At 41.9% G+C, this 25940-nt stretch overlaps 1 protein-coding gene across 3 annotated transcripts in view; it reads right to left on the reverse strand.

Moving 5' to 3' along the window:
• Nucleotides 1-25940, reverse strand: part of Glb1l2 (galactosidase beta 1 like 2) — a 46973-nt gene that overhangs the window by 4000 nt on the left and 17033 nt on the right. The window contains exons 6-15 of one of the 3 annotated variants that reach the window (XM_045146526.1): nucleotides 25121-25213; nucleotides 22638-22719; nucleotides 10601-10671; nucleotides 5581-5665; nucleotides 3524-3661; nucleotides 2819-2899; nucleotides 2021-2103; nucleotides 1300-1440; nucleotides 941-1012; nucleotides 599-677 (exon numbers count right to left, since the gene is read on the reverse strand). In XM_045146526.1, coding sequence (XP_045002461.1) covers nucleotides 599-677; nucleotides 941-1012; nucleotides 1300-1440; nucleotides 2021-2103; nucleotides 2819-2899; nucleotides 3524-3661; nucleotides 5581-5665; nucleotides 10601-10671; nucleotides 22638-22719; nucleotides 25121-25213 — 925 coding nt within the window. Of the gene's footprint in view, nucleotides 1-598; nucleotides 678-940; nucleotides 1013-1299; nucleotides 1441-2020; nucleotides 2128-2818; nucleotides 2900-3523; nucleotides 3662-5580; nucleotides 5666-10600; nucleotides 10672-22637; nucleotides 22720-25120; nucleotides 25214-25940 lie in introns of all 3 variants that reach the window. The other 2 variants (XM_004665504.2, XM_045146527.1) reach the window with 2 other exon arrangements.

Below are 25940 nucleotides of genomic sequence, written 5' to 3' on the forward strand. Positions count from 1 at the left end.
AAGTACATTTCACCCTAGGGAGAGATTAAAACACTCACTCAGAGTTTGTCCAGATTCCTACTGAGAACACATATCATATGAAGATGGAACACTAATAGGAAAGTAGTCAGAACTACTCTGGACTCACTCAACAGGTCAAAACATGTTCCACCTCCCTGAAATGGACCTTCATGACTCAACTTCATTCAATTAGCATTCATGGCATACCTCCCTGCAATGTACCTCCATGGACTACTTCCCTGTTGTGAGCCTCCATGGCTCTTCTCCCTGCAAAAGGTTTCCATGGATTACATGCCTGCAATAGGCCCTTATTGTCCACCTCCCTACAGAGAGCTTCAGTGAACAACCTCCCTGCAATGGGGGTCCATGCCCACCACCCTACAATGTACCACCATGGCCCACCTTGCAGTGGGCCTCCCAGTTAGCCTTCATGACCCACCTTCTTGCAATAGATCTCCATGGCCCACCTCCCTACAGTGGACCCTTATGGCTCATTTCCCCCAAGGGCTCCTCATGGCCTGTTGAAGTCCTCTATGGCAAAGGGGTAGATAAGTCTGTGAAGAGTGGTGCAGTTTTTCTGGCTTTCACTAGGACCTACCTTTGCGTTGGTTGTCAATATTATTCCCATAGTTGACTCGCCCCCGATTCTCCACCAAGATTCTCAGCACAGTATAACCCTGCCAGAAACATATTGGCCAATATTACAGTCTGATGACCCAGCCATGAGGTCACTGCTGCACCTCTTTCTGTCCCTGAGTTCTTTCCTGTGTTCTGAGGACAAGAGTAAGAGACCTATTTGTCAATAAAGCCATACTTGTCCTGACTCTATAGTTGGTAGTTATGAAGCTTCCTAGCTTCATGATGTTCCTCTTTGAATCCCACCAGATTTCCTTGGAAGGAACTTAAGCCAGTGATCACTCAGTTCCCTGAGAAGACAAACCTGGATCCGGGGGATAATGATCTTCATAGTTTGATAGTCTAAGAATCCTATGGATACTGAGTTCACAAATACCTGCAAAAAATGAGCAGATAAAAAGCATCATAGTCAACAGAAGGGAAGTAAGAGGAGCTTCTGTCAGATGACAAAACTAGTATAGTCAGGTGGGGACATATGTGAAGGCTTGGCAGGTTTGGAGAAAAACTGAACACCCACTATCACAGCTGGAAAAGGTTACAGAACTGACAGGGATAGCCAATCTTATATACTGGCAGCAGCCAATTCTGAGGGCAGACAGTAAAGTGTGTAGCATAGGGCCTGGTCACTACAGAGTCCCATGAATTAAGGAAAGATACCCCTACCTGCCCCCGGTCACACACAAGGCCACTGAGAATGCCAGATGAGGAGATGGTTGTCTCATACAGAATATACCCAAAAGCCTGTCCATTCCCATTGTTCACTGGCAAGTTCTCCATGTTGATTGGCTTTTCAGACTTGATTGGCTATAAAAGAAGACATAGGGATACACAGAAGCTAGGCTGCTCCTAACCCTGGGTCCTCTGATGAGAAGTGACAAACAGGCCTGGCCTGAGAGAGAACACATCAAGGACAAGAGGAAAGGGAACTTCTAGCCCCTTTTATCTATTGCAGATTCTCATCAAATTAAATTTATGGCTTCCCAGAGTCACAGGAATGATGACAACAGGAAGAGACGTTACAGAGCTTGGAGCTTGTATTCCTACAATCTAATGAGCTCCTTAAGCCCCCATGTTTTCTGCATTACAGCATCCCTAAATGAATGCAGAAATGCCCTCTGTCCTCTCCACAAAGGAAGGACCAGCCTTCCTTTGCCCTTCACCCTCTTCTTGTCCCAGAGTAAGTCCTGCTAAGACTCATGGAGGGAGTCTCCCCATAACACCCAAGTTCTGTTCTTCCAGCATCAGCTTATTGTCGACACTCAGGGGTTGGAGATGGGACCTCAAAGGCATCGAAAGTGGCTTTTTTTTTCCAATCACCCCAGCTGGACAGTGTCTGGGTCCAGCCCAACTAGTAACTATCCCTGATCCTGCCTGCAGTACTCACCTCCTCCATGTACTTAAGGGCATCCCACAGTGACAGGTAGTAAGATGGTGTCACTGGCTCATAGGACATCTTGGGAAGAAGATCTGGTGGGGGAGGAAGAGGGATACCTGCAACAGAAACCACCATGGCCCTCCCTAAAGGACCCAATCATCACAGCCTCTTACCCAATGTGCCCCTTTATCTTGGTGCCAATATGAACTACAGGCTTCTGCCTGATGCTTAGACCACTGTAAGACTTATGGTCTGAGAAAAGGCAGGACTTTCTATGTCTTCCACATGACATAAATAGTCTTAGCACCCATCACTCACTCAGAGTTTGTCCAGATTCCTACTGAGAACACATGTCATATGAACATGGAACACTAATAGGAAAGTAGTCAGAACTACTCTGGACTCACTCAACAGGTCAAAACATGTTCCACCTCCCTGAAATGGACCTTCATGACCCAACTTCATTCAATTAGTATTCATGGCATACCTCCCTGCAATGTACCTCCACAGACTACTTCCCTGTTGTGAGCAAATACAAAGGCTCACACTATGATGAAAACTTTGCTTGTCTAGAACATTCTTTTTAAACTTTATTTTTTTTTAATGGTAGTGCTAGCTATGAAACCCAGAGCCTTCTGAATACTAGGCAAAGGCTCTAACACTGAGATACATTCCCAGTAGTCTTAGGCAATCTTGCACATTATTCCAAGTAGGGGGCTGAAGTTGACTAATGAGACAGCAGCTACTCCAAGGGCTTATAACAAAAGCATGGGCCCAAGTAAATGCTTGACTATGATGCTTGCATACCTGAGACTGAGCCAAAGAAGTCTCGAAGCTTGGAATACTTGGCAGTATAATCCCCAGCCTCTGTTAACACAGCATCATAGTCTGCAAGACACCAATGGATCTGTCATGGTCACACAAGACCTCAGAGCAGTACATAGGGCAAAAATAAAGAAGAGAGTAAGTTGGTGGGTCTGTCATGGTCACACAAGGCCTCAGAGCAGTACACAGGGCAAAAATAAAGAAGAGAGGGAGCTGGTATAAGACAGTAGGATCTTCACACCAGCAAATGTTTTCTGGAAGACACTTTTAATATGAGCCATTCAGTCAAAATAGTACAAAAATGCCCCATGACCATAGCATGATACTAAATTACTAACTGGAAGTAGATAAAATGGGGAACTTTTTCCACTCTGGAAACTCTCAATCTAATGTGGGTCCAGGATCACCTCTTCTCAATAGCCTCACACACCATCACCCTATGTGTGCCTCCCTCCCTTGCTAGTTCCTTCCTCCAAAGAGCTCTCAGCAGAATAAGCTGCTTGTAGGCATCTGCTGTTCCTGAAGTTTAGAGGGGACAAGGCAGATAAAATCTCTATCTTCCCTAGACATTTCACAGAAAAAGGCATTAAAGGAGCCAAAAGTTGTCTCTAAAGGACTGTCCATCAAAAGGCTCAGCCCTGCTAATGCTAAGAGGACCAGGGAGAGCCAGTAATGGGAAATACTTGCCATAGCTGGTGACATCAGACTTATATTCATGAAAATGCATGGCTCCGTTAATGAAGCCAAAATTGGTGCCTCCATGGAACATATACAGGTTGATAGAAGAGCCAGAATCGATGATGGCAGACACTGTTTCCAAAACCTCTTCAAAGGGAGGAGGGAAGAGAAGTGCAGTGTGAGCTCAAATCTGAGGCAAGTCTTCAGTCTTTTGGTTCCTCACATTCCCATCCACCCCTCCAAGGCTCACATTATCCTTGGCTCTTCAGCTCTCACTAGACAACCTGTGTCCAGAGCCAGTGGGCCGACCCATCCTCTGCCAGACATCCTGTTTCCCAGGGCTACTCTCAGGGAAATGCAAAAGAAAGAAAAATGATGGGACTCCATTATAGGTCAATTCTGCCTGCCTTTCCTAGGCCTTCTGTGACTAGGAAACGGACCAATTATGTGAAAAGACAGTATCAGAGGGAAAAAATGGCTAATATGAATATATATTTTACTGGGCTGGAGAGGTGGCTTAGCGGTTAAGCGCTTGCCTGTGAAGCCTAAGGACCCCGGTTCGAGGCTCGGTTCCCCAGGTCCCATGTTAGCCAGATGCACAAGGGGGCACATGCGTCTGGAGTTCGTTTGTAGAGGCTGGAAGCCCTGGCGCACCCATTCTCTCTCTCTCCCTCTATCTGTCTTTCTCTCTGTGTCTGTCGCTCTCAAATAAATAAATAAAATTTTTTAAAAAGATGAAAAAAGAATATATATTTTACTTTAAAGATATATACCAAAGAAATCAAAATTCAACAGTGACATGTTGTACTGATAGATTTTTATAATTATTTTAACACTCAGTGCTAACGAATCTTTAAGATTCTAAAAATCTATAAGGTTTTATCTACTTCCAGTATTCTCATTTGATAATAGTAAAAGTAGTAGAGGTAAATACACATATAAAAATTGAATTGATCTACAAATTAATTTCTAATCATAGGAAAATAATATGCCAGGTATGCAAAATTGCATGTTCAAGGATGCTCACTGAAACAATGTTCACTTAACCAAAGCCACCGGAGACGACCTAAGGGCTCATCAGTAGGAGACTAGGTGACTAAATGGTGGTTTGGTCATCAGTACAATGTGGTTCTTAGAATGATTTAGAGCAGGGCTGGAGAGATGGCTTAGCAGTTAAGTGCTTGCCTGTGAAGCCTGAGGACCCTGGTTCTAGGCTCGATTCCCCAGGACCCACGTTAGCCAGATGCACAAGGGGGCCCACGCATCTGGAGTTCATTTGCAGTGGCTGGAAGCACTGGCGTACCTATTCTCTCTCTTTATCTGCCTCTTTCTCCCTCTCTCTCTATCTCTGTCACTCTCAAATAAATAAATAAAAATGAAAACAAACGCCGGGCATGGTGGCGCACACCTTTAATCCCAGCCCTTGGGAGGTAGAGGTAGGAGGATTGCCATGAGTTCAAGGCCACCCTGAGACTCCATAGTGAATTCCAGGTCAGCTGGGGCTAGAGTGAGAACCTACCTCAAAAAAAAAAAAAAAAAAAAAAAAAAAAGAAAAGAAAAGAAAAGAAAAAAAAAAGCTTTTAAAAAAGAATTATTTAGGGCAGTAAATCTATGTTACTGTCTTTGTGGCTATCTGTATGTGCCATGAATGAATACCAGCAAGCGAAAAACAGCAAGATTTGGCCAAATTTGTCTGCAGTTTTATTTGTATATACATAAAGTATAGATGGAGATATACCAAGAGATACCTCAATGTACATTCATCAAAATGCTTTTCCCAGGTTATGGGACTTTTCTTTCTTCTTGAAACTTTCTCTACTTTCTGAATGTTCATAATAGGCATATATTCTTTTCTAATTTCAAAAATATGAGAAAACAGTGTTGAAAGTCTTACTGTGTTGTTCCAAATGTCAAGACCCTGAAATACTGAGAGCTGAGTATTAACACAAATGACCCCAGGAGCCCGGCACCCTATAGTTCCATGCACCAACTTGCAGGGATTTTCAAACTCACTCTTACTTAAGTGTCAACAAATATGCTCGATTCAGGCAATGTAAAACACTCACCAGAGGAATCCAAGATATTGTGTGGGCCACCCCATGAGTCAAACCACCCTGTCCAATATTCCATCACCATCTTGGGTTGAATCCCCTGAATACCATAAAAATGAGAGTTAGGCAGGCAGACTGACAAAAAGTGAAAAGGAGGACACCCTAGTACCTCAGCCTTCCCTGAAGCTACCCAACACTGAGAGGGTCAACATCCTGCCTAAGAGGTCCATGGGTACAGAGCACAGATGAGGACATCTTACTTCATGTATGACCTCCCCACTGGCAAGTGGAGCATGGAAGATGCCACCAGAGTTTATGCTGAATTTGGTTTTAATGGTGTACAAATGGGTGCTAGCAATAAAACACTAGTATCTACCCAAAATAAGTCTTCATCAGAATTGGATAAATTCTGCTACATTGTTGGTTGGGTTGCTTTCTGGTTGGTGTAAGCCAAGCTTTGTCTATCCTCTTCCAGGGAAGAACAATGTCTTATGCAGGATGAATACACACTGACTGCTGCACCATGGATGTACATTCCCCAGAGATTCTACATCTAGAAGAGTCAGAAGACTACAGCATGAGATTTCTTTAGGTTCTAATTTGAACAGCAGTTTATAAAACTAGACAAAGAAAATGGGGGCCTTACAACACAGTATTCTCCATGCAAGCTCTGCAGCTATAGTTTGGATTCATAACTTGGCTAGAGCATTTAACAAGTCTTAAATAATATTTCAGAATTCTAATTTGACACCTGATTGCTCCAAGCATGCAGAGATCATTCCAGGACCACACTCTGCTCTGCCACATTTGCAGAAGCTAGGGCCACCTGGTGCAGGTGTAAAACCTGGTATGTATTTGAGGCTCTGTGCCAGAGAGCATTTTTCATTTATTCAGCTGACAGCTAATCAGTATCCTCTCTCACAGGATGGCTGACCTTTGGAGGACACTTCATACAAAGCAACAGACTATGATCCAGAGAGATGGGTATATATATGGACCATGGCATAGCTGGTATCAATCACTCTTGCTTCAAAACCAACAGAGTCATATGATTTTCTTTGTTTTTTCAAGGTAGGGTCTTACTCCAGCCCAGGTTGACATACAACTCACTCTGCAGTCCCAGATTGGCCTTGAACTCACAACAAACCTCCGACTCTGTGTCCCAAGTGCTAGGATTAATGCTGCGAGCCACCATGCCTGGTGGCATGATTTTTAGCAAGATTGGTGGCTTGGTTTTCTTTACAAGCCAACTACCTCCCAAGAAAGGACACACATTTAAGTTACCTAAAAAGGGAAGGAAAAGACAATGTCCTACATGTCAGTAATCTCTAGTACCAGCAGTGGGTTTCTTGGCTTGAAAGATCCAGATGCAGGAAGTGTAGATGTCTAGCATGGCCCAGATCTCCTTACTACATAATGTGATCATGAGCCAGAAAACTGGATAAGGCTCAGGTACAATCCTGAACCCACCATTTTCTTGTTGCTATACCATCCTAGGTCTATCTCCTTATCCATTAACTGTGGTTAACAGTAGCTAGCACCTGTGAACACTAGAAGAGCTAGTTAGTTGAGATGGTGCATACAAAGCTCTGGCATACTGGACATGCTGTTTACCTTCATCACCTGGCATTGAAGTAAGTTGGCCACTCCAAAACTAACCAGCACTAGGACCTCTAGTGTCTTTTCCAGGAAGCCCTTGATTTAGACAAGGAGATACACAGGCCTCTCCATTAAGGAAGGGAAGATGTTATGGACTGCACAAGAAAGTGCTTCAGCAGTACCATTCTGATGATGAGATAGCCAATGTGATGGCGATAGTGCTGGCATGGCAAGTTGTCCATGGACCAACAGCAGAAACTCTTTCTATCACCAGTGGTGTGCTTTTCAAATATTACCTCATTTAAGTTAGGGCTCTCATTATCTCTAATTAACATTAGGAAAAAGAGACACATAGAGAAACTATGCAATATGTCTACAGCTGTACCCTAGAGTGACTAAGTGGGCCCTAGGCAGCCCCTAGCACCTGTATTTCTCCAAGGTGGTACACTAAAGTGGCTGAGTAGGTGCAAGGAAGTTCCCAGCGTCTGTATTTTTCTTGGAATTTTCAAGTACAATTCTACTAGATGTTGTACTGGTATGTCATGTATGTTTCTTCCCAAGTGAGGTACAGACTCTACAAGGATAGAGAGGCCCTGTAGTCTGCCATGAAATTTAACAGCTGAACACTCCTCCAGGAAAATCAGGCACCCAGAACACACTGGAGTGGGGTGGGGGAGACAAGAAAGGGGTCCATCTGGACCCCCTGCATATATACATTATCCCACCCAGAGGAAGTGTACCTGGGACTGGATCCAAACTATCTCCTCCTAAGAACCCTCCCACCCATTCTAGCCACCATTTACACTGTAGGAGTAGCGTCTCCATATACACACATGGCCCTTACCCTACAAGGTCCAACCTATCATGGTGACTTCGTGTGAGTATACCTGAGGACATGACCCCTACTCTGAAAGGCCATCAGCTAGAATACACAATCTACTCAGTGCATTGCAAGTATGCCCACATCATCAGCCCAGCATCTTCACAGGCACCTGTTCACAGTTCATATGGGCATTCCATCAGCTCCTCTAAATCTGAGGAGCAAGGTAAACACACAATAAGTGGGGTCAACCAGGGAGCATTCACACCTTTAAGTACCAGCATTATACAGATAAGCTACTACTTGGCCTCAATCACATCTATCTTCATAGAAGAGACACCCAGGAGCTCTGTTGGTGTAATCAGTTATGATGCAGTACTTATACAGAAGATACACACACACTGGAGAGATCAATCGCTTCTGGACTAGATGTGCCCATCAATGTAATGAAGCTGAAATACATTCAAAACTTTGCTTTCTTCCTGACCTGGAAAGAATGAAGGCTCTTATCTTGTGGATAAATCAAAAACATTTCTAGGGAGGCAGAGGTAGGAGTATCTCAGTGAGTTTGAGGCCACCCTGAGACGACATAGTGAATTCCATGTTAGCCTGAGCCACAGCAATAACTTACCTCAAAAAACAACAACAACAAAAATCCATCGTTAAATGAATAGATAACTAAGATGTGGTGTACCTACATGATGTAATTTTACACAACAGTAAGGAAAAATGACACAATGAAATTTGAAGAAAAATGGTTGAACTTGGAACAGATCATTCTCAGTGAACTCACCCAATCACAGAAAGAAGATCGTCACATGGTCTCACTCATCTGTAGCTCCTAACCTGAATCTGCCTGAGATGCTGAAATACCTAAATAGCATCTCAAGGACCAGACAATAGGGAGGATGGGGTGGGAAAGGAGGAGGGTAAGGGAAGCGGATGGGGGGACACAAAACTGTACCCAAATGGAACTGATACCATAAAATCCTATATCCTGAAAGACAGACTAAAAGGTTGAATCTTCATTAGGTCTTTAGAGGGAACACCTGAATCAAATGGCCCTGGAGAGGGTATGATGAAGACTAACTTTAATCTTCTCCTGTCTCTCTCTCTCTCTCTCTCTCTCTGTCTCTCTATCTCTATCTCTCTTTCTCTCTCTTCTTTCTTTCACTTTTATATTACCTATCTTTTTCTTCCTTCTTTTTCCTTGGGGCTGGCTTGTAAATCCTAGTACCAGGAATAGGTTAACATCCACAATGAGCTGTTAACCAGAGAGACCTACAAGGTTTCCCAAAAGAAGATAGATTTCTGTCAGAGTACTTGATGACCCACCAAAGGTTAATGGTAAGACCCTACTGCCAAAGACACCATATGCTATTGGTACAAAACATGGAGCAATCTGGCTGGAATCTGAAAGAGAGTCAGTTCCCAGACAGTTAGCTCATCTAGTTCCAGAAGGTGCTACATGAGCAACTGGAGGAAAATGCTTTTGCAACACAGGGCCTAAGCTACTCAGCATCAAACAACCTGATTTGATGTTCACACAAATGTAATAGTGGCACACAGCCATGGTGGGTAACCAACTGCTCATGAAATGGCTAATGGATCTGCTCAGTAGAATGGAACCCATAGCTGGAAGTGGGAAACAAGTCAGAACCATATCCAAAATCAAGCTCCCACCAATTCTGGGCTACAAGAGGGCCTATACCTATTAAATTGCCTCTAAATAATAATGGTTATCCCATTGATCTGGTGCTGACTTCACTCTCCATTAATTTGCTTCTCTTTTTCAGATGGACACAGAACCTAAGGAGAGATATAGCCCATCTCACCTCACCAGGACCCCACCTGAAACCAGAGAGTAATTAGGGAAATGAGCAAGAGTGCTATTTTCTTGGTGAACCTGGTACCAGCACAAGGAGGAAGGAGATAGACACAGAGAACACTCAACTCCTACCCAAACAGATATCCAGAGACACAGAGTTTCCCAAGACCTCATCAATGAAGTAGACCTAAAACGAACCCAACACAGCTCAGGGAAATGCACAGAAGAGGAGGTGGAAAGACTGTTAGAGCCACATGTTGGGACATTATGCACAGAGACATTGCCTCATCCCCATAACTGATGGCTAACCCCACAATTCATGACCCATATTCCCTAAAGAGGAGGGTCCCTTTGGAAGTGGGTAGACAGGGAGGAGGCTAACAATGGAAACAATATGGCTGTTCACATACTGAGTATGTACATAACTAATTAAAAAAAAAAAATCTTTCTAGAACCAGAAAGGCCTTAGAGGTTAAGGTCAGATACTTTCTATAATATCTTTTCTCAATCTCTCAGAGCATGTTTGGTGCTCATAGAGTCCACAAAAGTAGGAGCTTCCAAGGGGTCCCTTTCTCAAGAGACAGGAAATCATACTTAGGTGCATCAACCAGAGCAGCTTCTAAAACTGTGTCCCTCACAGGCATGACGTGATATGGTATGAGCTTTTCTGAAGGCTGGCAGAGTCAAAAGGTCTTCTCCCTCACCAGGGAACCCTGAGCACAGTAGCAGGCATGCAGGATCTCTGCTGTGTTTCTGGAAGGCGACAGCATCTCCTGAGGCAGACTTACCTGTACACTAAAGAGAAAGGTGCTTAGTAATTGAAGCTCTTGTTGTGACTGTAAGTTGATGGTGGCCAGCACTGAGGAGGCAAAAGAGAAGGGAGAAACAAAGAATTATCTTAAAGTCGTGAATACCTTTTAAATTACACCCAAACCCTTCTCAATCAATCAGCGCACATGTGTGCGCGCACGCACACATACACACACAATTAACTAGTATGGGCATTGTTTCCCACATTGAATTAGAAGATAGCACCTGTGATACTAAGAGATTTAATATTTTTTTTTGGTTTTCTTTTAAATTTTTATTAACATTTTCCATGATTATAAAATATATCCCATGGTAATCCCCTCCCTCCCCACCCCCACACTTTCCCATTTGAAATTCCATTCTCCATCATATTACCTCCCCATTGCAAACATTGTAATTACATATATACAATATCAACCTATTAAGTATCCTCCTCCCTTCCTTTCTCTACCCTTTATGTCTCCTTCTTACCTTACTGGCCTCTGCTACTAAGTATTTTCATTCTCACGCAGAAGCCCAATCATGTGTAGCTAGGATCCATATATGAGAGAGAACATGTGGCGCTTGGCTTTCTGGGCCTGGGTTACCTCACTTAGTATAATCCTTTCCAGGTCCATCCATTTTTCTGCAAATTTCATAACTTCATTTTTCTTTACCGCTGAGTAGAACTCCATTGTATAAATGTGCCACATCTTCATTATCCACTCATCTGTTGAGGGATATCTAGGCTGGTTCCATTTCCCAGCTATTATAAATTGAGCAGCAATAAACATGGTTAAGCATGTACTTCTAAGGAAATGAGATGAGTCCTTCGGATATATGGCTAGGAGTGCTATAGCTGGGTCATATGGTAGATCAATCTTTAGCTGTTTTAGGAACCTCCACACTGTTTTCCACAATGGCTGGACCAGATTGCATTCCCACCAGCAGTGTAGAAGGGTTCCTTTTTTTTCACATCCCCGCCAACATTTATGATCATTTGTTTTCATGATGGTGGCCAATCTGACAGGAGTGAGATGGAATCTCAATGTAGTTTTAATCTGCATTTCCCTGATGACTAGTGATATAGAACATTTTTTTAGATGCTTATATGCCATTTGTATTTCTTCCTTTGAGAACTGTCTATTTAGCTCCATAGCCTATTTTTTGATTGGCTTGTTTGATTCCCTATTATTTAACTTTTTGAGTTCTTTGTATATCCTAGATATTAATCCTCTATCAGATATATAGCTGGCGAAGATTTTTTTCCCATTCTGTAGGTTGCCTCTTTGCTTTTTTCACTGTGTCCTTTGCAGTGCAAAATCTTTGTAATTTCATGAGGCACCAGTGATTAATCTGTGGTTTTATTGCCTGAGCAATTGGGGTTGTATTCAGAAAGTCTTTGACAAGACCAATAAGTTGAAGGGTTTCCCCTACTTTTTCCTCTAGCAGTTTCAGAGTTTCAGGTCTGATGTTAAGGTCTTTAATCCATTTGGACTTAATTCTTGTGCATGGTGAGAGAAAAGAATCTATTTTCATCCTTCTGCAGATATATGTCCAGTTTTCCCAACACCATTTGCTGAAGAGGCTATCTCTTCTCCAATGAATATTTTTGGCATTTTTATCGAATATCAGGTGGCTATAGCTACTTGGGCTTACATCTGGGTCCTCTATTCTGTTCCACTGATCTACATGTCTGTTTTTGTGCCAGTACCATGCTGTTTTTGTTACTATGGCTCTGTAGTACAGGTTAAAATCAGGGATGGTGATACCACCAGCCTCATTTTTGTTGCTCAGTATTATTTTAGATATTCGAGGGTTTTTGTGATTCCAAATGAATTTTTGGATTGTTTTTTCTATTTCCATAAAGAAAGCATTTGGAATTTTGATAGGGACTGCATTAAATGTGTAGATTGCTTTAGGTAAGATTGTCATTTTCACAAAATTGAATCTTCCAATCCAGGAACAAGGGATGTTTCTCTACTTTCTAGTGTCTTCTGCAATTTCTCGCTTGAGTGTTTTAAAGTTCTCATTGTAGAGATTCTTTACTTCCTTGGTTAGGTTTATTCCAAGGTACTTTATTTTTTTTGATGCAATTGTGAACAGCAGTGATTCTCTGATTTCATCCTGTGTTTTTGTTGTTAGCATATATGAAGGCTACTGATTTCTGTGTATTTATTTTGTATCCTGCTACATTGCTGTAGGTTTTGATCAGCTCTAACAGTTTGCTAGTAGAGTTTTTAGGGTCCTTTATATATAGAATCATGTTATCTGCAAAGAATGATAACTTCATCTCTTCATTTCCAATTTTTATCCCTTTTATGTGTGTCTCTTGCCTTACTGCTATGGCTAAGACTTCCAAAACTATATTAAATAAAAGTGGGGACAGTGGACACCCTTGTCTTGTTCCTGATTTTAGTGGAAAAGCTTCCAGTTTTTCCCCATTTAGTAATATGTTGGCTGTAGGCTTGTCATAAATAGCCTTTATTATATTGAGATATGTTCCTTCTATTCCCAGTCTCTGTAGGACTTTTATCATGAAGGGATGTTGGATTTTGTCAAATGCTTTCTCTGCATCTCATGAGATGATCATGTGATTTTTGTCCTTCAACCCGTTTATGTAATGTATTACATTTATAGATTTGCGTATGTTGAACCATCCCTGCATCTCTGGGATAAAGCCTACTTAGTCAGGGTGAATGATCTTTTTGATATACTCTTGTATTCTGTTTGCCCATATTTTGTTGAGAATTTTTGCATGTATGTTGATGAGGGAGATTGGTCTGTAATTTTCTTTTTTTGTTCTATCTTTGCCTGGTTTTGATATCAGGGTGATGCTGGCCTCACAGAAGGAGTTTGGTAGAATTCCTTCTTTTTCTATTTCCTGGAAAAGCTTAAGAAGCAATGGTGTTAGCTCTTCCTTAAAGGTCTGGTAAAATTCAGCAGCGAATCCATCTGGGGCTGGGCTTTTTTTAGTTGGGAGATTATTGATAACTGTTCGGATCTCCATGTTTGTTATAGGTCTATTTAAGTGATTAATCTCATTTTGATTTAATTTAGGTAGGTCATATAGATCAAGGAAATCATCCATTTCTTTCAGATTTTCATACTTTGTGGAGTATATGCTTTTATAGTATGTCCCTATGATTTTTGGAATTTATCTGGAATCTGTTGTGATGTTACCTTGTTCATCCCTGATTTTATTAATTTGTGTCTCTTCTCTCTTTCTTTTGGTCAGATTTGCTAAGGGTTTATCAATCTTGTTTATCCTTTCAAAGAACCAACTCTTTGTTTCATTAATTCTTTGGATTGTTCTTTTTGTTTCTATTTCATTAATTTCTGCCCTAATCTTTATTATTTCTTCCCGTCTACTGATTTTTGGTTTGCCTTGTTCTTCTTTTTCCAAGGCTTTAAGGCGAAGCATTAGGTCGTTTACTTGCGACCTTTCTAATTTCTTAATATAGGCCCTTAAGGCTATAAATTTACCTCTTAGAACTGCCTTCATTGTGTCCCAGAGATTTTGGTATGTTGTGTTCTCATTATCATTTGACTCTATCAAGTTTTTAATTTCCTTTTTGATTTCTTCATTGACCCATTCATCATTTAGTAGTGTATTGTTTAGTTTCCATGATTTTGTGTATGCTCTATAGCCTTTCTTGCCACTGATTTGTAGTTTAATTCCATTGTGGTCAGATAGAATGCAAGGAATTATTTCAATTTTCCTGAATTTGTTAAGATTTGGTTTGTGTCCTAATATATGGTCTATTTTAGAGAATATTCCATGTGCTGCTGAAAAGAATGTATATTCTGCAGCCTTTGGATGAAATGTCCTGTATATATCTGTTAAGTCCATTCCTTCTATGACCACATTTAGTCCAGATGCCTCTCTGTTTATTCTTTCCCGGGATGACCTGTCAATTGATGAGAGTAGGGTGTTAAAGTCACCCACCACCACTGTGTTTGGTGTTATCTGTGACCTTAGTTCTAATAGTGTTTGTTTGACGAATTTGGGAGCCCCCATGTTAGGTGCACATATGTTTAGGAATGTAATGCCCTTCTGTTGGAGTGTGCCCTTAATCAATATACAGTGACCTTCCTTATCTTTCTTGACTAACATTGGAGTAAAGTCTACCCTGTCCCATATTAGGATAGCAACCCCTGCTTGTTTTCTAGGCCGATTTGCTTGAAACACCATCTTCCAACCTTTCACCCTAAGGTAATGTCTATCCTTTGTAGAAAGGTGAGTTTTTGGAGACAACAAATTGTAGGATCCTGCTTTTTAACCCAGTCTGCGAATCTATGTCTTTTCGTTGGGGCATTGAGGCCATTGATATTAAGAGATATTATTGAAAGTTGTGTATTTATGTTTGCCTTTTTTTTTTTTTTTGTGGTTCTTGTTCTACCTGTGCTCTCTTCTGTTAACTAGTATTTGAATATCGCTTGTTTTTTTTCTAGGTTCCTTATATGTGTGTTTTTCCTTTTGTTCAGCATGGAATTCTATCAAGTATTTTCTGTAGAGCTGGTTTTGTCTTCAAATACTCCTTTAACCTGCTTTTGTCATGGAATGTCCTTATTTCTCCGTCTATTTGAATGGATAACTTTGCAGGATAAAGTAACCTTGGTTGACAGTTGTTATCTTTCAGAACTTGGAATATATCACCCCAAGCCCTTCTGGCTTTAAAAGTTTCTGTTGAATAATCTGCTGTAATCCTGATGGGCTTACTTTTGTAGGTAACTTGATTTTTCTCTCTAACTGCTTTTAATATTTTTTCTTTGGTGTGTGTGTTTGGAAGTTTGATTATAATATGGTGAGGAGAGGTTCTTTCCAGGTTTTGTCTGGCTGGGGTTCTAAAGGCTTCCTGTATCTGTATTGGCACCTCTTTCCCAATTTGGGGGAAATTTTCTTCTATGATTTTGTTGAAGACACCTACTATGCCTTTTGAGTGAAATTCTTCTCCTTCTACTATGCCCTGAATTCTAATATTTGATCTTTTCATAGTGTCCCGAATATCTTGAAATTCCCACTCATACTTTTCTATAAGTTTGTCTTTCTCTTTGTTGGCCTGTATTAGATCTGCCACTTGGTCTTCTAGCTTAGATATTCTGTCATCTCCCTCATCCATTCTACTGGCGAGATTTTCTACAGAGTTTTTAATTTCATTAACTGTGTTCTTCATTGCTAGTAATTCTGACTGGTTTTTCTTTATTATTTCCATTTCCTTATTTATGTCTTGTATTGCCTTCTTTAGGTCATGAAATTGGTGTCCTGCATCTTCTTTGATTCCTTTGATTTCCTCTTTAAGTACCTCTTTGACTCCTTTGATTTGTTCTCTGACTTCTTTGAACATATTTACAATCATTCTTTTGAAATCTTTTTCAGGCATTTCCTCTAACTCGTTCTCACTGGAAGTCATTTCTGATGCATTAATACTTTTAGGTGGATTTATATCGTCTTGCTTTAGTGTTTCTTGTGTTATAATGTATATATTTTTGCATCTTGGATTAAGTTAATGCTTGGATTTTCTAGCTAGCTGGGTATTCTTAGCTGTATCAATTGATTTGATGTTATATATTTTCAGGGTAGGAGCTTAAGGTGTTAGATGTGGCTCTTAAGACTCTGAGAGTATCTACAAAAGTGCTCCTAGGGGTTGAGTTTCCCTGCTATGGGAGTATTCAAGTAGGCTGAGTGGAATAAAATACCGGTAGATTCTAAAAGTTAACTAAACACTGTACCCATTCAGTCAAAAACAGCCCCAAGTATGTATGCCAGAGTAGTTATTATAACAACCAGATCCTCTATCAACACAGAGGTTAAGATTTCTGGTCTGTTGAGGGATCCCAGTCTTAATGTTGTTTGTCTTTGAAATTGCACCATTAAACATAGAGCTGGGAGAGCATCTGCTCTTTATTAACTGTAAATTTTATAGTCAGAGTGTAGCCTTTTCCAACTACTATAGTAGGAACCAAAGACTGATTTTTATTTTGTATCCCAAGGGGAATGATCTCAGTGAAGACTCCTTTTATTTATTTTTTTAATTAATTTTTTGTTTATTTTTACTTATTTACCTGAGAACAACAGACAGATGGAGAAAGAGGCAGAGAGAGAGAAAGAAAGAGAGAATGGGCATGCCAGGGCCTCCAGTCAAAGCAAACAAACTCTAGAAGCATGTGCCCCCTTGTGCATCTGGCTTACATGGGTCCTGGGGAATTGAGCCTTGAACTGGGGCCCTTAGGCTTCACAGGCAAGTGCTTGCCCACTAAGTCATTTCTCTAGCCCCTCCTTTTATTTCTTAATAGGACTTGTTGTGTACACTATCCCACAATATACTCACTTAAACCTTTTAACCAGTGTTTTCTATAGCTTTCCAAGAAAGTACACACTCAGGAAAGATATGCTATGGCTGGCTGGTGACCAGCTACAGAACTTGAAACCATGGACCCTTGCTTGCATGCTGTCCACTTGACCAATCTCACAAGCATGTACCTACGAATGACAGTGACTGAGTCAGCCTGACCAGCCCAGCCACCCTCCAGGACATCAGGCCATAGTGACCAATGAAGAAAAACAAGCATCAGCTAGGACTCTGGAGGTGCAGAAACATGGTTCAGAGTCTATAATCAATGAGCAACTGAGTTGGGTTCCAAACTCAGATACCTCTAATACTAACCCATTGTCCTGTGATACCACTTTACTTCAGTAACCTACTTGAGAAGACGTTCACCAAGACCTTTCTGAAACTAGCCAGGCAGAAACCTCTGAAGTCCACAGGATGCATATGGCTAGCAGAAAACAAACACTTGTATTCAATACATTCTGACAGCTATCCAAATTCAAAAAAAAATGGATAGACAGTGCTGGGGAGATAGCTCAGCAGTTAAAGACACTTTCTTACAAAGCCTGCTGGCCTAGTAATGAATTTCACAATAGCCCTGTAAAGCTATAGGTACACACATTGTGGCACAGGTATCTAGAGTTCATTTGCAGCAGCAAACTCTCTTCTCTCTCCCCCTCCCTTCTTCCCTCCTTTTTTTCTCTCTCTCCCTCCCTCTCTTTCTCCCTGTTTTCAAATGAATAAATAAAACTAGTTTTAAAACCATAAAAGGGATAGATAGATGCCCACAAGTGTAAGAATGCAGGAAAAAGAAAGAATGCAGAAACAAAGGCAAAGTGGTAAGGAAATCTTGGGACAATGAAGACCATAATGGAGCAGTATCTGGGCTTGAAGATGGAATTAGTTCTACTAGCTAGATCCTTGTCCATCCCCAAGTCCTTACTCCACTATTAGACCCATGCACAAGAGCCCCCCCATCCCCAGTCCCTCGTCTCTGTCTTCAAGCCTCCTTCACATCAGTGCCCAATTGTCAGCAGGGGTCTATAACCCCTTAGACAACAATTTGTCAGGAGGATAAAAGTGAGAGGTGTGAAGGGCTATGAAGGACGAACACTGCAGGAGATTCCTGAGCAAGTGGTGCCACACCTATTCCTCTTATCTGTTCCCAAAGTGTCTTCAGCAAGATACTTCTACATCACTAAAAATACATATCCCAGACAATAACATGTGTATTTCTACCATCAATAGCCCCCACAGCCCCATAACCCCACAAGAAAGAGCTCCTGCCCCTGCCTCTTCCCATCCTCAGAGTTTCAAGTGACTGTTTAAGTGCTGCTTCTTAAGCCTCCCAGTATTGCCACACAGTATTGCCTCACATTGAAGACTTGACAGAACCATCATCAGAAAGGCAGAGTAAGCAAAAACAATATGCTTAAGAATAAAGCTAAGAAAGTATACTCAGTGACCAAAAATAAAGATACACATATGTTAGAAGAAATATATTTAAGAAAAATGTGACCCAGGAACTAGCAGGACTAGAAAGTGAAAGTTGAGGCTGTCACCCAGAAAATAAGACTAAAAAGCAAACAGACACAAAAGAGGGGCTGGAGAGGTGGCTTACGAGTTAAGATGCTTGACTGCAAAGGCTAAGGACCCATGCTCTACTCTCCATGTCCCACATAAGCCAGACACACAAGGTAATGCAAGCACACAAGGTGGCACATGCATCTAGAGTTTAATTATGGTGGCTGGAGGCCCTGGTGTGCCAATTCTCTCCCCCTCCCTTCCTCCCTCCCCCCCCCCTCTCGTATGTACTCTCTTGTATGAAAAAAAAGCCAGTCTGGCTGGGTGTGGTGGTGCATGCCTTTAATCCCAGCACTTGGGAGGCAGAGGTAGGAGGAGCACCATGAGTTCGAGGCCACCCTGAGACTCCATAGTGAGTTCCAGGTCAGCCTGGGCTAGAATGAGACCCTACGTCAAAACCAAAAAAAAAAAAAAAAAAAAAAAGAGCCAGTCTGTTGGGCTTGCCCCCCCCCCAAAAAAGAAAAAGAATAAAAGAAATACAAAACAAAAAAGATGAGAATTCAAGAATCAACATGGAAGAGCATATCCAAATAATGCAAGTGACTAAAGAATCAGAAAAAATGATAAAGTATTATCAAAGAAATGCATTGGGACTGGAGAGATGGCTTAGCAGTTAAGCACTTTCCTGTGAAGCCTACGGACCCCGGTTCAAGCCTCAATTCCCCAGGACTCAAGTTAGCCAGATGCACAAGGGGGCACATGCATCTGGAGTTGTTTGCTTTGGCTGGAGGCCCTGGAATGCCCATTCTCTCCCACTCTCTCTCTCTCTTTCTATCAGCCTCTTTCTCTGTGTTTTGCTCTCAAATAAATAAATAAAAATAAAATAAATTTTAACAAAAGCTGGGTGTGGTGGTTCACACCTTTAAAAAAAATAATTAATTAATTAATAAAAGAAATGCACTGGATGAACAAATGTCTCACCACTGGCATAACCTCTGGTGGCAACTAAAATGAGTTACAAAAGTGCCATAAAAGTTAAAAAAAAAAAAAAAAAAAAAACCTTACACCAAAAGGGCATTGTTGTGAAGTAAACCAAGATAAGGGAGAGGTTGTTTATCTTTTTAGATATGGGGCAGGGGAAGAGGACACAGGACATATAAAAGGAGCAGAAAGGCCAGAGAGATGGCTCACCAGTTAAAGGTGCTTGCTTGCAAAGCATGAAAGACCAGGTGTTCAATTCCCTAGTACCAACATAAAGCTGGATACAAAAAGTGGCACATGCATCTGGAGGTTGTTTGCAGAGGCAGGAATCCCTGGCGCATGCCCATTCTCATCTCATTCTCTCCTTGCAAATAAATAAATAATAATATTTACAAAATTTAAAAAAAGAACAGGAGCCAGAATGTCACCAGACTTCAGCAGTACCCATGGATGCTAGAAAATGCTTGAACAATGTCTTCAAGTCTCTAGGAGGCAGAATCCAACACAGGAGACAAAGACAGAGGTCAGCCTCTGGATAGAAGCATGGAGAAACACAAGTGAGAGAAAAAGTCAGGTAGCTTTGTTAGGCGGTTTTGGGAAGGGCTCACAAGAGAGAACTCTTATGTCACACGGCTGCCCTTCTACAGCAGAAGAACTGGAATCCAGCATGCTCCGATCTCATCCAATCAACAACCCCCACATTCTCTCTCCTCACCCAGGTGTGTGTAGACCTCTTCCCTGAGCCCAGGCCAAATGGCTCTCCCACTGTACTCAGGTGTGCCAATCTCTTTCGGAGACAGCCTCCTGACCTCAAATCAATAGAGACTTACAGGGGGAGGGCTCTCTCTATCCTTTTCTGGCTTCTTGGTTGTTTATCTCTCTTATCTCTGAGTCTTGGGGGTTCCCAACACTGGTAAGACCATGTCCAGAGTGGAAAAAAATTATTGTCTGCTATTTTTATAGCCTTTTAATTTGTTTAAAGCACATAACTTTTTAGAAAATTCCTTTTCATGCCCCCCCCCCCCCCGGCCAGGTTCATGTTTAACTCCTGAATGGGCTCTCAGACCACATGGGTGAATTCATTTCCCCTTTTCTTGGTCATGGACTCTCCCTCATTCCCCTGAATTCCCTGAATAAATTTAATAGGTTATAAATGATCCTCAGTTTTGTTTTTTTTTTAATTTCAACTCTTTGTTAATAACAGATAAGAACTCATGATTTGGAGCTTAAGGAGTCTTCCTGAACTCCCAAAGCCCCATTACACAAGGGAGGGACTATGGTAGCCACAGACATTGAGATGGTGATGGGGGCTTGGAAGATCTTTGTTAAAGTACTTGCTAACAAAAGAGAAAAAGGCCAAGCATGGTGGTACATGCCTGTACTCACAGCACTCAAGATGCTGAGGTAAAAGTATGAGTTTCAGGTCAGCCTGGTCTACAAATCAAGATCCTGGTGGGGGGGGGGGGGGGAGAGTGGAAAGGAGAGAGGGAAAATGGAGTGATGGAGAGAGGGAAACAATCTAAATAAAAAGCAGATGGAAAAGTAATTCCACCAAGGACAAAAATCTAACCCTGCACTGGAATAGGAGGAGGTCAGATTTAGAATCCTCAACCAGTAAATGTAAAGCTCTATACATTTTCAGGCTATAGAAAAACATGAAAGTGGGTAATGGAAGAAAAAGTTACACTTCAAAATGGTCATTTCTGGGAATGGGATGAGGAGGCAGGCAATAGTGTATTTCTTGGTAAGCATTTTCTATTATTTTAGTTTTAGATGATGTAAATGCATTACCTTAATTTTTTAGTTAAAAAGCATTACTCCATGTAGCAGCTGGCCCCAGAGGCCCAAGACATGGAAGAAAAGGAAATAATGAAAGCATCTTCTAAAGCCTTTAAAACATTGACTGTCAGGTAGTAAAATGGGATACCAACAGCAAAGGAGTATTCTCACACAAGCACAGTCCCTTCCATAGCCTGATAGGGATTGGTAGCAACCATGAGGAGATGATGCCTCCTAGTGGAACCAACAGAAATTGCCATGGATCCTTATCTCAAAGGTAACTAAGGCAGGTAAGAGCCTTTTCCTCTTTATTCACCCAACTACCATCCTCAGGCCCAACCACATCAGATAAGGTGGAGAGAATATAGAACTAAACATCCCATGCACAAGCAGGTCAATCTATAGCAGTAAATGTAAAAGAAACAAAATACAGCAGAGAACTATGGCAGAGATAAACACAGTGTTGGAGCCCATAGCTGGTACTGGTGGTGGTGTGCATGTAATGTGATGGTGGTGGTGCCAATGCATGTTGGCAACTTATATGCTTGCTTCTGGTAAGGGGTGCCTACCTATGGTGGCATGAGCATATCAGGTGTTCTGCCCCATCACTCTTCTGCCCAGATTAGTTTAAAGCTAGTCTCCTTGCTGATTCCAGAGCTTGCAGTGCTCCCAGGATTCTCTGTTCTCTGCTACCCTATGGGGCTGGGATTAAAGGCATACATGACAATGCCAAGTTATTGTAAATAGCTGATCTGGAGGTTCAAACTCTGGTGGTCGTGGGCCCTCATGCTTGTGCAGGCAGTGCACTTAACTGCTGAGCCATCTCTCCAGCCCTGGGTTGCATTTTCAAAGACACACCACACAGGCTGCTATGTTGAAAACAGGTTGTCAGAGGGATCAGTAAAAAAAAATAAATAAAAAAAAACAGGTCAGTGAAAATGCTACTACAGCAATGCAAGTTAGAAATTGTGATAATAGTTGAAAGGGTGAAATATATTTGAGTTCTGGATGTATTGATAAAAGAAAGAAAAAGATAACAGGATGAGCCCAAGGCTTGTGTGTCTGGCAGGAGAATGACTACAGGGTTGAGGGACTGAACACTTATGGAGAAACTGAGCTGCAATTTTCTGATAAAAGGAAACCTGCAAGTAGGGGGTAGAAATGTGCAGCACCTGTGAATGCCCTAAGTACTCAATGAGGAATGAGGAACCAGACACAGCTAGCCAGAGCCAGTTGGATACCTAGATCTTTAGGTGGCATTTGCTCTAAAATGGACCTTATAGCCCCTGCAGCCCAGAGCACTGAGCCCAGTGCTACACATTAGAGAGGAACAGCAACAGGGAAACTCCTGTGTATGTCTCAGGCCATGACAGGAGGGATGTGCCCAGAAGAACCACCCACACAGCCTCCTCAAAGGTACCTCCATGAACCACTCCCTTTTGCAAGCCATCTTTGTTGTCTGATGTCAGGAGCAGCTCTATTATACCGCGGTCTTCCAAAGCCTGTTTGGGAATGGGGATAAAAGACAAGTCAAAGTCTGTCCTCATTGTTCAGAACTTCTGCAAAGTCCAACTGCTGGGATTAAGGTATCTGGAATCGCAAGAGACAGAAATCTAAATAAAGTGCTTCACTGCAAGTTGTCTGTGCCCACTATAATCTGCAAAGCTTTAACAAGCTTGATGCCTAAATATGGCACAGGACAATGCTCTGCCATGCTTTGGCTACTTCTGAACATCTGACTAGTTTACTGATCTAAGTAGGAGTACCCAGAAGGCCAGTTCAGGAGGTCAACTGCCATGCTTTTACCTTCTGGTCTCCAATGAGTGGGCAAAAGACCAGGGCAACACCAACACATTCCCCTTCACCTGTACCATGCAAGAGCAACCTGTGTCTTCCCAACTCCGAACCAGTGTGCGCTTAGTCACAGTAGTGGTGATGATGGCCCAGTCATACCTCAGTAACATATCCATGCCTAGTAGTACTGGAAATACTCTGAGGAGGGATGGATGAAACCCACAGTAGGACTGTCACCACTCAGTAGAACTTGTGACACAGTATTCACTGTGGTGCTAAGCACTTTGCAGACTGCCTCATTCACTCTTCACAATTAACATCTGAATAGCATAGATGCATTACAGAAATGATGGGAACATAAGGCTAATTCCAGAAGATGTTCACCTGCACAGGCTCTACTCTATGGCTTTGGGATTAGAAACCCCTGAAAATATGATTTTACTAGAATATCCTCAGAAGATAGTTTGACAAGACTGTTTATTTCAACTGAATCCTTCTGAAAATACAGGAGTGACATTATGACACAAATGCCAAATCCCATGTGCTAATGAGGACACAGCACAAGGAGCTCTACCCTCAGGAATGACAGAGCTGGAGTTTAGTCCATGAGGTCAGGTGAGATCTTTATGAAGAGCCCTGGATGCGCTCCCTCCCGGCACCCCTCAGTGGGACAGAATAATCACCTACTTACATTTCCACCATATACACATACATCCTCACAGATAGCAATTTATTGACTCCACCCTGTAAGGAGTAGTTATTATTTCCTAAGTATCAGCTACTTGCCAAGCATGGTAGTGGTTCTGTGTCTTAGTTCATACCCTCTCACCACAGCCTTAGAGAAAGACATTCCTGTCTGCTTGACACATGATGAGATGAAAGCTCAGAAAAGTGTGGGGCCCATGTCCAAGGTCATTTTATGCTGGGGAGTCCATATCTTGTCATCAACTGCACATCAGTTCAGTAGGGGGTCCTCCCAAGAACCTCAGGAGGACAGGCTAAACATTAGACCAGGGAAGATGACTATGCAGGCCAGATTCCCCAGGGACCTGCTCCTTAGAGATCTCCCCTGAAGCTGCATAACTGACAAAAAAATACTGAAGATGCCCCAAAGCCCCAGAGAGTCTGTGGACTCTATGCCAAGGACAGGATTTTTCTAGGTGATTCAGAGGCAGAGTTTGATATGTGTTCTGTCTGGGCTGTGGTCATCTTGGCCATAAGAACTAAACTCTCCCTTTTCCAGCTTAAGGAACACAGCCTTTTTGGACAGGCTGTACCCTACTAAGAGGTCAGGAGAAGCCAGGCAGAAGTCAGACTGGATGCTGGAACATTTGCATTTCAGTGTTTCTGCATTAATGGAATCTATAAATTCCATTGGGAAAGAAAACTGGGTGTGACAGCAGAAGAGACGCTGCCCAGGCCATCCAGGCAAGTCACCAGCCTTCAGTCAGACTGATCCACAGAGGCCAGTTCACATTTCCTCAAATCACACCATAGCCAACCTTCCAGAATGCTCTATAGGAATGCCAATATTCCATCAAAGTAATTTATAACAACTTACTATATAGCTAAAACAGTGAATAGTACTGGGTAATGTGATTTTATTAAATACAAGTCAAAGAGGAAGATACTCTTTTTAGCCTCACTATATAAAGAGGTGGCTTAGGAAAAACAAAGGCATTTGTTCAAGGCCTCAGCTATCAAGCAAAAGAACCAGTTCATTGTCACCCTTCTCAATGCCATAATGGATGAAAAAATCTACACACTATCACAGAACTTTTTAGCAATAGCATGACAGGTCTTAGGATCTATTTTTTTTTTTAACTTCCCAGATAAAGCCCATGTATAAGCATAGCTAGGAAGCCTTCATCATTCCCATTCAATTAAGTTAACTCCATTTTACTAGCTCCTGCAACCCCACTACAAATACCATATTGAACTCAACCAACAAATGGTAAGTAAATGACAACTCTGTCACTGGGGGAAATTTTACTAATTAGAAAATGGAGACATGGCATTAATTTGAGAAAAAATATTGGATTAGTGTGTCATAGCCCATAATATATTTCAGAGGAAGGAATATTAAGAAACAAATCAGTGGTCTCGTACCTTCTTGATGTAAGGCATGTAAGCAGGATCTTTGTTATAGGAACCATATTCATTCTCCACTTGCACAGCAATGACGGGGCCCCCGTGCTTATACTGGGAAGAATAGATAAGTAATCAGAAGCTGAATAGGCAAAAGGAACCATGCTATTTAAAGTCACACCTATCACCAAGCAGTGTATTCCATTTGAAGACAAGAGTCTCAAAAGGGTTAGTATGTAAATTGATAGCAACATCATCAAGGCAGTGAAGCAGGGAGCACTGGGTCCTTGCTCTTCCATGGAAACATCCAATAAACAGGAACACTACATAGAAACTTTAGAAACCAGCCCAAGAGCTAATCAAACAAGTGGCTCAAACAAGCTATATGTGATAATGGGAAATTTTGTGATGGTTTTACTTACCATTGCTCCCACCCTCAGAAGTATAACATGCTATGGTTGGGAAAAAAACATCCTAAAATCCCAAGTCCCTCCTCCTGTGTAAAATGAAACTTGTTTACAAAGCTCTGGACTGTATGAGCCACCCAGGAGAATAGTTTCTGTCTCATCAGACTAGGAACTCAGACAGGAAATAGTACTTTGGGCCTCAGGTGGAGGCAGCAGAAGGCTATGCAGGACTAGGCACCCAAGGCTGAATAAGACTGCAGACTAAGTGCCTGCAGCAAACGGTTCAGGCCAAAGAGTAGGAGGAAAAAAAAAAAAAAACACCTAAGAAGAAGTTGAAGAAGGCTCTTTGGAAATGAAGATATTTCAAAGCAATCAGTTTGGGTGGGGAAGGGAAGCACACACACTGGTGTGGGAAGATACATGCCCAGAAAATA

This window comes from Jaculus jaculus, chromosome 3, assembly GCF_020740685.1.
Source record: "Jaculus jaculus isolate mJacJac1 chromosome 3, mJacJac1.mat.Y.cur, whole genome shotgun sequence".
NCBI classification, from domain to species: domain Eukaryota; kingdom Metazoa; phylum Chordata; class Mammalia; order Rodentia; family Dipodidae; genus Jaculus; species Jaculus jaculus.